This window comes from Zonotrichia albicollis, chromosome 5 (genome assembly GCF_047830755.1).
Source record: "Zonotrichia albicollis isolate bZonAlb1 chromosome 5, bZonAlb1.hap1, whole genome shotgun sequence".
Taxonomy (NCBI): domain Eukaryota; kingdom Metazoa; phylum Chordata; class Aves; order Passeriformes; family Passerellidae; genus Zonotrichia; species Zonotrichia albicollis.
In genome coordinates, this window is record NC_133823.1 from 48,478,712 (window position 1) to 48,490,395 (window position 11,684).

The 11,684-nt window shown below is 51.1% G+C and overlaps 1 protein-coding gene across 1 annotated transcript; it reads right to left on the reverse strand.

Annotated features, from left to right (window-relative positions):
• Positions 1–7,311: 7,311 nt before the first annotated feature.
• On the reverse strand, positions 7,312–10,471 carry LOC141729040 (homeobox protein HMX1-like). Its single transcript, XM_074540442.1, has 2 exons — positions 10,050–10,471; positions 7,312–8,400 (listed from the first exon to the last, which is right to left on the reverse strand). The coding sequence occupies exons 1-2, from the start codon at positions 10,309–10,311 to the stop codon at positions 7,826–7,828; spliced, it is 837 nt and encodes a 278-aa protein (XP_074396543.1). The 5' UTR covers positions 10,312–10,471; the 3' UTR covers positions 7,312–7,825.
• Between the last annotated feature and the right edge of the window lie 1,213 nt (positions 10,472–11,684).

Below are 11,684 nucleotides of genomic sequence, written 5' to 3' on the forward strand. Positions count from 1 at the left end.
AGGGAGGGAAGGGAGGGAAGGGAGGGAAGGGAGGGAGGGAGGGAGGGAGGGAGGGAGGAAGGAAGGAAGGAAGGAAGGAAGGAAGGAAGGAAGGAAGGAAGGAAGGAAGGAAGGAAGGAAGGAAGGAAGGAAGGAAGGAAGGAAGGAAGGAAGGAAGGAAGGAAGGAAGGAAGGAAGGAAGGAAGGAAGGAAGGAAGGAAGGAAGGAAGGAAGGAAGGAAGGAAGGAAGGAAGGAAGGAAGGAAGGAAGGAAGGAAGGAAGGAAGGAAGGAAGGAAGGAAGGAAGGAAGGAAGGAAGGAAGGAAGGAAGGAAGGAAGGAAGGAAGGAAGGAAGGAAGGGGTAGGCTGTGGGAGAGTAGCTCATACACCCAGAGTCTCTTCCCTTGGTTCTTTCACCTGCAGACTCTCAGACTGAATATACATGGTTACCCTGGGGAGAAAGGGACCCTTTTTTACTCCCAAGGAGCCCCGTGGTGTCAGGCCACCCCAAAATCCACACATAACTCCCACACATTCCCCCCTCACCTCACCACCCCCTCCACATCCCCTGCCCTCCCCGCGGGACAGCAGAGCCCTTCTGTAGCTTCCAGACGAGAAAGTGCCGGCAGGCTGCGTGGGTGTGTGAGTTTTGCAAGGTGAACTCGCCTTTGGGAGATGGAGAAGCGTTCACCTGAGCCCTGCAGCCTGGGGAAGGATCGATGTGTTTCTGTACTACCTTGAGAACTTTTGCTCCCACACCTCCCAGCACTGCAGCGTTTAAAACCCGTTTGCACGACTCGAGGCAGGACGCCCAGCGATTTTACAGCCGCCATCCGTTGTGCATCACAGGGAAACCTCTCTCTCTCTGCGTACCCGTGCAAAGCCAAGGAAATGCTTCCAGCGGCTTTTAGTGCGAGTCTCGAGGTTTCCACCACGAAAACTGCTGAGGGAAAGCCAGAAGTCCTTGAAAAAGGATTGACAATAGAAGTGCTGACAGGCTTTTAGAAATTGTGATGCTAGAGGTTCCATGAGCTAAAAACAGGGGCATCTTAAGGCTTTGGACTGCGTTAATCTTTAACGCACTGGTACTTGAGAGAGCGGGTTTCAGCTCTTTTTCCTGCATTTTTTTTCACTTTATGAATGCACTCAAATTTTAATGCAGCCTTCTGCTGGAAAGCTGCATATTTTCCACCAGCCGAAAAAGAAATGTGTCCATCTTCCATCAATACGGAATGATTGGCCAAATACCCGAACTTGTTGCATTTGTCTCGCAGTCTCCTACAGGAACTGGGCGTTTTATCAGAGCAAAATATCCATCAGAGAGAGAGAGAGGGAAGGGCCAAGGGAATGACCCAGGAAAGAGAGTTACAAAATGCGAAGAAGCAGCTGAAAATATAATTTAAGAAATCAGGTCTGAGATGGTAAAACAAGGAGCATGGGAGCCTTGGACGCCAGGTCGGGTCGCTCTTTGCACTCCTGTATCGGCCTCCCTTTGCGCTGTCTGTGAGTGAGGCACGTCCCAGGTGCTCACATCTGTTCTTGCTGCAAACCATTTCCCTTCTAGGTCCAAAAAGAAAAAATAAATAAATAAAAACCAAACCGTCCTAAAAAAAGCAAATGCCTTGATTCAGTGTGCTTTCCTGGAAGACATTTTCTTGGAAGAAAAAGTAAAAGTTGAAAAAGACAGAAATAAGAAGGAAAGTGATGAAGGAGACATAAGTTCTGCTACCCAATTTTTTTTTCACCACAGCCCCCTCCACTCCCCGCGCAGCCCAAGCCCAGCCCTGGGAGATGCGGTCCGATAACACCCTGCTGGGAAAGTTCTGCCATCCATTCCCAGACCCACTTTTCAAGCTCGGGGTTGGTTTGGTTTTTTTCATTTTTAGTTTCGTTTGGGTTCTTTTCGTCGTTTGTTTATTTTTCTTTTTTTTGTTTGTTGATTGGTTTGGTTTTTTGTTTAGTTTGGTTTTGGATTTGGTTTTGGTTTTGTTTGGCTTTCCCCGACAAACTTCGTGCAGAGGGAGCACGCTGCAGAGCTGGGTCTCTTCAGCCCCTGGGACAAGATGGAATGAATTCACCGGCCACAAGAGGATGCGGCGGGAGTCCCGGGTCCCCCTGCAGCGAGTTCTACAAGCCAGGTCCATACTCATGTCCTCTGCTGGGTCACTCTTACCTTCGGAGGGAATCTAAAGACCAACAGGTGAAGCGTATCCTGCACAACCCAAACAGCCACCTGCGGAGAGTCCTCCCACGGAGGGAGCGGGGATGGGAAGGCTGCAGAAACCCCCGGGCCCACATGGACCCCCAGCAACACAATCCGAGCCTCCTCCCCACGCTTAACCCAGAGTTAATGCGGGGAACAGTGTCCGACCGGGCGAAGGGGAGAGAGTCTTTCCCAAAATTCAGGAGTTTTTTCCAAGGAATGGTTCCCGGGACGCGTGGAGCAGCCCCGGGAAGGGGTTGGTGTGGGCAGGAGGAACCTCGGCCGCAGCCCTCGCGTTCTGCGGGGATCCGAGCGAGCAAAGCGGGTGTGGGCTCAGAGAGGCCGGAGAGCGGATCCCTCACGGCCGTCCCCCCCAGAGCCGCTCCCACCGCCGAGGGTCCCTCCCGGCTCCGAGGGCTCTCGGTCACCACGAACAGATTTTCCTGCCGTAGGTGGAGGGTTTCCTTCAGCCCACGCCTCATTTGCGTTTTGTTTGTGAAGACCCTCGTTGTCTGGGACGTGTGAGGACACGGAGGCCGGCACCGCACAGCGGCAGGGCAGGAAAAGCGAACCTTTTCCTTTTAGTAATATAATCCTGGAGTAGAAACTAGCATCGTGCAGAGTGGAAACCTTTCACCCGGGAAAGCTTTTTACCAGAAATCACTCGTCATACATATCTATATTTCCATTTTAGCTCAGAGCACAAAAAGTTTCTTACTCTAAACCTGATGGAAATGAAATCTGATTAGACGGTACAGAAACGCCGAAGAGTCTGGTTTTTCTCGGTTTACAGAATCGAGTTTGGTTTATCCCCCGAGGTACTCGAGGGCAAAAGTCCCTCCCTGGATTTCACATCCCCTTGCAAGTGAGCCCTTGGCGATTGCGGACACAGCGGCACCTCGCAGCTCTCTCTGGATCATCATCTCCGCTGCTCTCCGGGGACACAGCCCTGTGGACAGAAGCGCTGTCCGAAAAGCTCATTAAAAACACCGGGCGGGTTCTGGCTCTTTGGCGATGCTGGTCCCTGAATAAAACTCTCTTTAGCGGTTCAGTAATGGCTGGACATGAATTGCGGGTTGCTCTTGTGGTCTCCCATCACCCCGGCAGGGCCCCGCTGGAGCAGGGAGTGGTTCGGACAGCAGGACATCCCGTGCCTGCGCCGGGCATCCCGGGGAGGAATCGGGGGAGGGAGAGCAGAAAACGGCATCAGAAGAGAGAAAGCAACTCTCTCAGGAGCTCCCCAGGACGGCGTCACACAGCCACAAGTTTTCTGGGCAGCTGGGCTCGCTCAGAGGATGCTCCGGCCCAGGAGGTGTCGGGCACGGGCAGATCGGGACAGAGCTGTCTATCCGTGCCCCGGGACAGAGCATCCCTTTTGGAAATTCTGTTTCCCTCTGAGGTCAGTTCAGAATCCTCTGCTAAATCGCCTTCCTCCAAACACAGTGCTTGATACCTGCGGGAAAATCGGGAGGGGGATTCCGAATAAAGCCAATAATACCCAACTGCTTAGGAGGCTGGAATTGCGAAAGAGGAAAGGGAAAGGAAAGAAGAAAAAAAGAAAAAAAGAAAAAAAGAAAAAAAGAAAAAAAGAAAAAAAGAAAAAAAGAAAAAAAGAAAAAAAGAAAAAAGAAAAGAAAAGAAAAGAAAAGAAAAGAAAAGAAAAGAAAAGAAAAGAAAAGAAAAGAAAAGAAAAGAAAAGAAAAGAAAAGAAAAGAGAAAAGTTTAAATTTTAGGTGGACATCTAAATTTTCTTTTCTATCTTTTTGTATAGACCTTCAAGTATCTCGCTACATAGAAATTAAATCATAAGCAGAGTTGAGAAACTCAGGAACTTAGGATAGTTAAAGGAAGCATTAAGACATCCACCATAAAGTTGCATTTGTCTGGAATGGGAAGGGAAATGTAGGAATATTGCCTGGATCTTATTTGAGGCTGACAGCACTGCACACTGCGGGTCCGCCGGAGTCTGGGGCGAGTCTCCCTCCGATCGATGGGGCACATTGGCAGGGGCACAGACAGACTATTCCAAGATAATGCAGTGGAAAAGAAAAAAAAAATAATCGATCCAAATATATTGTTGAACAGTGGAGCCAGCACGCACCTATGAGATTTATCAAGTATTGATTTGCATGAATATTTTAGACTCGTGCCTACGAGAAAAGTTATGGGCCATCTTAAACCGGTGAGCAATGTATCATTTGCAAAGCAGCCATTTAACAAGGTGCTTTCCAGCATATCGATCACTTTCATTTAAAGTGTAATTAATAATAACATCTTGCTGCAGCTACACTAGGAATTTATTTCAAAAGGGCAGTTCAAACTCTATTTTGATTGTTGTTTGCTTCGCTTAAAAAAAAAATCTTCTCTCTGATTATTTTTATTAGTGTCCAATAAACACAAGTTGTCTTTGTGAGTAATCTGGCAAGGCTCTCCTTTGCCTCGCCTCTGGAGTGCCATCTAGCTAAGCTGTTGTAGCAACATTCATTAAATAAATGTCAACAGACAAGGATTTATGCTGCATAATAATATTACAGCTGTAGTATAACTGGATTTATTTTAAAGCTATTCTGAGGTTGCTTTGATCTATAAAGCACAACGTATGTCTCTATATGTCATAAACAGCCTCGGCAAAAGTACTTCGAGCTTTACAGTCCATCAACATTTTTCTTAGAGCTTTCTGTTTGCAGGAACAGCACAAAGCGTGTGACTCTTACTTTTTTATTTGTTTAATAAAAAATACACACAAGGAAGAAAACTTTGAGGAATTTGCTGTCCTGATTTGAGGGGTGGGCGTGGGTGTTCGCTTGTGAGGGTTTTACCTATTTTGAAATAGTCAATGCACACTCCTCAGGGACTGCATCTGGTGCGAGGTGTTTCTCTGCACCCAGCAGAAATTTCTTGCCATCAGATACAGGGAAAAATATCATTACAAAAGCTACGAGGTAAAGAAACCTGAGGTGTAGATGTTCCTACTTTCAGCACATACTTTTAATAAGCCACTATAAATCATTTTCTGCACGTACAGAATAAGGCATAAGTAAGCACTTTTTCTTAGATGACTTCATGTCTTGCACCTTTTAATATTTTACCATGATCATAAGTTACAAATACAGTGTATGAAAAAAATCTGTTTATTGATATAATCAGCACATCTTTAAAAAACAAACATACTAATGTCAAAACACATTTTAAAAATCCGATTGATCATTTAGCCCTGCCAGTTCCTTAACTTCAAGGAAAGAATATTTAGTAGAATCAGAAGTATAATAATCTCATATGTTACTCCAAAAAAGAGGCATGTGGAGAGTGGCAGGCATGTTAAATTTCTCGTTGGATTACAATCTACTCTGATATGACTGTAGTGAGTCAGGGTTTTACTCCAGTAGGTAACACTGGGAGATCTGGGGAGCTGGATATGACGGGGAAAAAAGGTTTTAGCCGCTCTCTTCCAGGGGCAGCCAGGCTTTGAACGGCATCAAAATCAAGTGCTTGCGCCCTGAGGAAGAAACATGGCCCCAGTCACCTCCTCTGGCTCCGAAAGGCTGAAGTCCAGCCCAGCCGCTTTCCCCCGTGCCCAGCTTCGCCTCCTCCCGATCCTTCCTATGCCGCTCGGGGACCAGGCTTTAGGAGTGTTCATCTCAAATTCGGCTGTTTGACGGATATGCCAAGAAAACGGCTGGCGAACATGTCCGGAGATTTCAGGGTGAGATCAGCATCAGTTGGGAAAAAAAATAGAGATAAAAAAGAAAAACAAAAAAGAAAAAAAAAAAAGAGGAGAAAAGAAAACTGGGGGAAAAAAATCACTTCAAAAGAAAACAACTTCCAGAAACGGGGCTTATGTGGAAACCAGCATCCCAGCAATTTAGTACTTTTCTCAGGAACCTATAAATATATATATGGATATATATATATGCAATTCTCGAGTGGTTTTGAGGCTTGCAACATCCTGACTTCAACTGTGCAGGCTGGTGCTCAGAGCCATATTTCAGGCCAAAGCAGAGGGAAAAAAAAAAAAAAAAAAAAAAAGAAAAAAATGAAAATAATATTAAAAAAAAAAAAGAAATGAAAAAAAAAAAAAAGGGGGAGGAAAGTCCAAAATTGTGTCGAGGTTATAATCCACCCCTGACCCTTCTTCTAGGGTATTGTATCAAAGCTGAAGCTCCACCACATCTTGTTGATCGATCGATTTCATAACCAGAAAAAAGATTGCTTCAATTATAATGAAAAGTGTAGGAAAGAGTAAGAATTAAATCGCCCTTCCTCACAGGAGACAGGTCCGCATGCACATTCCCCAGCAGATCCAAGACCTGGCCTTGCCTGCAGGGACACCGAGTGCTCCGAGCTGGTTGGTTCAATTGCAGCTGATTATGCCCTGGAACGTACGATCAAAGCTTGACTTTCCACCAAGGCCGAGTTTTATAAGGTCATTTCCCCCTCAATATTTGAAAAAAAAAAGAAATTCAAACTTTTAGAAATAATGATAGTCCAGAAATTCATTTTAGGAGTGGGTAGGAGGGGGGAAACAAAACAGTTATTAAAGAAAAACAATTACTTGGCATGCATAATACTTCATATAATATCACGTTACAGGTTCACTTGCATAATCAGACATACAGTTCCCCAGTCTGTTCCCATCTGATTATTTTTCTTTCCTTCCTTTTTAATTGTCAGTGAATTATTAATCGATTACACAAGCCGATCCCCTAAGAGATCGGACTAGTCGAGGTGAGCTTTCCTCAACCTCTCCAGGAGACTAAAAAAAAGTGGCAAATCCACTTGTAAAATACAGTATGTAGAATTACATATATATGTGTGTACATAAAACCGTGTATTTTAGCCGATAATTTGCCAGGGAAATAAAACGAAAACAAAGAAACCAAATCCTCACAGCTCGGATTTCAGCAGGGCGAATTCTTTCCAACACTTTGCCTTCAAGTTGTTTCAAATCAAAACTTCTGCATTGAGAAGGACCGGGGGCACCAGCACATGCTTGGGTGTCGGCAGTATGGAAATGAGAGTAACGGGAGGGGGATATGTACGGCTTAAGTGGCTGAAACAAAGGGCCCTGGAGAAGCTGCCGGGCTCAGCAGGGTCCCTCGCTCTGCACGGAGAGCTGCCGGGGCACCGGGGAGGCTGCAGGGTTTCCCCGGCAGGAGCGCTGGCCGGGCCCCCGAGGGGCCGGGGAAGTCTCTCGGCCGCGGCGGGGCCGGGGCTCGGCCGAGCTGTTCCGTACATTCGTGTCACGCTCGGCAGCTCCGCGGGGCGCGGCAGGAAGGCTCAGGGGAGTCTGTTCCCCCCGGAAAACGCCGGTCTGCGTCAGCCCCGGGCCGGGCCTGCCGTGAGGGGTTTGCCGCTGCCGCGGGGCTGGATTTTCTTTGGACGCGCGGCGGTGAGAGCCCCGCCGACCTGATCCCTGTGCATGGCTGGGGTCTTGCAAGTCCCTTCGGCTCCCTCCGGGCTGCCGCACGACGCTCCGAGTTAACCCCAAGAGTAAGTTTATTGCACGTTAAAAAAAAAAAAAAATCAAAAAAACAGAAAATCAAGAAAAGTGTAAGTTGAAAATAAAACGTCCGTGGAGGAAGGGGGGTGGAGCTGGAAGCCGTGGGAGGGGGCGAGGGGGCCGCTGTCCGGCAGAGGTGGGCGCTCAGACGAGTCCTGTCATCTGCGACCGTAGGAAAGGGAGGGAGGCGGCGGGGAAGGTGCCCAGGGGGTAGCTGACGCCGCTGGAGAAGCTCACCAAGGGGGGTGACATGTGCGGCAGGGTGAAGCCCAAGGCGCTCGCCGGCGAGTTCTCGTGGTACAAAATGGGGACCCGCACTATCCTTTGGGCGGCGTGGGACAGGTTGGCCGCTTCCAGGTCTGCGGCCAGCTGCCGCTTCCACTTGTTGCGGCGGTTCTGGAACCAGATCTTCACCTGCGTCTCGGTGAGGTGCAGCGAGGCGGCCAGCCCAGCCCGCTCGGAGCTGCTCAGGTAGCGTTTCACGTCGAAGGTGGACTCCAGCTGGAACACCTGGCTGCGGCTGAACACCGTGCGCGTCTTCTTCTTGCGGCCGGCGTTGCGCTGCTCCGGCTCTCCCGGCTCCTCGCCGCGCTCCTCCTCCTCCTCGCGGCCGCCCGGGCCCGGCCGCCCGCCCGCCGTGGCTCTGCCCGCCTCCCGCCCTCCGCCGCCCGCCCGCTCCGCCGGCTCCTCGGGCAGCTCCGGAGAGTCCCGGTCGCTGGCTGTAAAGACAGGCAGAGGGATGAGGGAGCAGGGCCCTCGCACAGCCCGCCCGCCCCGCTCACCAGCAGGGGAAACCAGAGCAAGGCCAGGCAGCGAGGGGCCCGGGTAAAGGCTCCTGCCGCTGCTCTGCCTCCTCCGATAAACTCCCAAGTATTTCTGTGTATACACACACATGCACGCGTGCTTGAATGGAAACACAGCCCTGTATTTTATGTATATACATATATAAATATACTGATCTACTGACATGCTCGTAGATCTGCATATGTGTGCACACACATAAACGCACTCCTGTGTATGCACATAACACGCACATGGGCTGTTTTCAAATCATACAACGCGTCCGTGTGTGCAAACATACACATGGATATGCACAGAAGCACGTATGTAATTTTTATATATGTATGTACACATAGGAATATGCGTGACCTCTTATTTATATACACACCTCTATATTTACACACGCATGCACGTATACACACTTAAAAGTACATTTGTGAGTAAATATATATTGTGTCAGAGGGGTAAGCATAATAGTGCGTCCGTGTGTATATAGAGAGGGGCAAAAAAGAATTCACATTATTCTGGACTTCAAAAAGCTAATGGATGGGGACAACTATTCTAGCATTGGGACATACCTCCATGGAGTCTCCAACACTGTGCATTCCAATTACAATTTTTAGAGGGGAAAAATATTTCCTACTCTTTATAGAATAGAGGGAAAGCAGAATTAAAAAAGAAATAAAAAAGAAGAAAAAGAAAAAAGAAAAAAGTTTAAAAAGTGCAGTTGTTTCTGGAGTACTTCGCTGTCTCTATATGTACTTCTGAGAGAAATTAAAAATATTAATAAGTCCACTAATGTAAAAAAGAAACTATTTGGATTACAAATCACTCCTCTTTTCCTGATTGAGCAATCATGAAATTTCTGCAGGCTCGTACAAGGTCACAGAGATGCGCCGAGGCGCAATGTTTTTTCTATCAGGAGACAGAAAATAACCACTAATGGCAGCCCATTCACTCTGTCATATGTTAATTTCTGCCCCGAACCCCGGCTTCTGCTCCAACACCCTCTCCATCGGGATGCCTGCAGCGAGAGGCCGCGCTGCGGGCGGAGGGCAGCGGGGCTGGCTCTGCAGGAAGGGGCGGCCAGGACCGAGCCCAGCTGCTCCCCCGGCTTCCCAAAGTCTCCACTGCGCTGCTGGGGGACGGTGCTCCCGGCTTTCCCGCTTGATGGGGAGTAAAAAAAAAAAAAAAAGAAAGAAAAAGAAAAAAAAAAAAGGACAAATCTGTCTCTTTAAAAAAATTTAAAAATGAAAAGAGAGAAAATAGAGAAAGAAAAAGAGAGATGGGGGAAGGGAAAGGGAAGGGGAAAGGAAAAAAATCCCCAAGCAAGCCAAGAATCGCTGTTTACACTTTGGGCGGCGGGGCGGAGGCTCCAGGTGCCTGACACATAGGGAGCATTTCCGGAGATTTGCCCCGAGCCGCCGAAAGCGGGCAGGCAGGGCGGGGGCTGCGGGGGCACTCGGTGCATCCCCCCCGGCCTGCTCCGGGCCCCGGACCCCCCACCCCTAGGGGAGCAGGAACCCCCCCATCCCCAGCCCCATCCCCGGCCGGGCCCGGCGGTGAAGGGTGGGGAAAGGCGACTTACTGTCGGGGCTGGCGCAGCCCAGGAAGGCGGCGTGCGCCCGGCGGTACCAGCCCACGGCGGCGTCGCGGAGCGGGCAGCCCGGGGCGCCGATGCGCAGCGGGGAGGGCGGCCCGCAGCGCGGCCCCCCGCGCCCGCCGCCCGCCGCCGCCGCCCGCCGCGCCCCGCCGCCCGCCGTACCCTCGGTGCCCAGCAGGTCCTCGATGAAGAAGGACGAGACGCGGGCGGAGGTGGAGCCGGCGTTTTCAGTGGCTTCGTCCGGCATGGTCGGAGAGAAGTGCGGGAGGGGGTCCCGGCTCCGCCGGCGGCTGGCTGCTCGGCTCCCCGCTGCCCCGCGGCCGCCTCTCGCCTCTGCCTAGCCCCGTGGATGTTCTCCTGGTATAAAAGCGTTTTTTTCCGGAGTAATCATTTCAGATCGCGGTTTGCCATCATTTCCTGCAAGCTAGGAGGGGAGGGGGGAGGGGGAGGAGGGGAAGGGAACGGGGAAGGAAAAAAAAAAAAAGGCAGCCCGACAACCCATCGGAGGCGCCAGATTCTGCGCGAAAACGCTAATAACGAAATAAAAATGTCATGCGAGTTAAACGGCGGGCAGGAGCGGGGGATCCTGCGGTGGGCGGAGCGCCGCGCCGAAAGGGATCTGCGCGGGGAAAGCGGCGGGCGCCGGGCGCTGCCGGGCGTGTGCGTGTGTCTGTGTGTGTCTGTGTGTCCGTGTGTGTGTGTCTGTGTGTCCCCGTGAGTGCGCGCCGCCCCGGGGCCGCCGTTCACGAGCTCCTTATTTAGGTCAATTAGGGAGCAAATCCCGGCGCGGGGGGGAGGCGGCGGTGGCCCCGGCACACGGGCCGCAGCCGGGGGGGCTTGGCCGCTCCACATCCCGGGCCTTCCATTGGCTGCAGCGGGCTCAGCGGGCAGCCCCGGCAGCCAATCGGCGCCGCGGACATCGCGCTTATATTAATATCATTAATATCATTAATAATAATAACCCCCCGCCCACCCCCCGCCGAGCGCTTTCATGTGGCGGCGGCGGCGGCTGCGATGCACGGAGGAGATGCGCCCTCCGCCGCCCGGAGAGCCGGCTCCTGCCCCGCGGGCTGTCGGCGGAGCGGTGAGGTTCTCCTCAGCCCGGAGCCCCCTGGTTGAGGCGTTGGAGTCGGTTTTGGGAGAGCGGCGGAGGGGCGGCTGCTCCCGTGAGCAGGCAGTGGGTGTCCTGCCGATGGAGAGGACCGTGCGTGGTAGGCAGGGGACTCTCCTCTAAGGGGTCTCCCGAGATCCGTTTTGTTTACCTTGTATGCGTGTATATACCTATACAGAGATATTTTATGGATGTCCGTAGGGTGTCTGTGTAGTTTATTTAGAAAGACACCCAGCCCCGCTCTTGGGATAAGACCCGACCGGGACTCCCTGGCGGGGAGGCAGAGGGGATGCGTTGCCCCCTCCAGGACCCGGCCCGTGGTTCCTGGCGTTACCTCTCCTCAGCCCGACTTTTTTATCATTATCTTACTGTCATACCATTTCATGGGAAGCTCTAAAGTCGTCCTCCCCCACCCCCTTTTTCCCAGCCTCTGGAGCCAGCCTTGGTACATGGACCCCGGCAACCCCACCAAAGCGCCCCCGGCTGCGGGGCGCCTGAGCAGAAGGGTC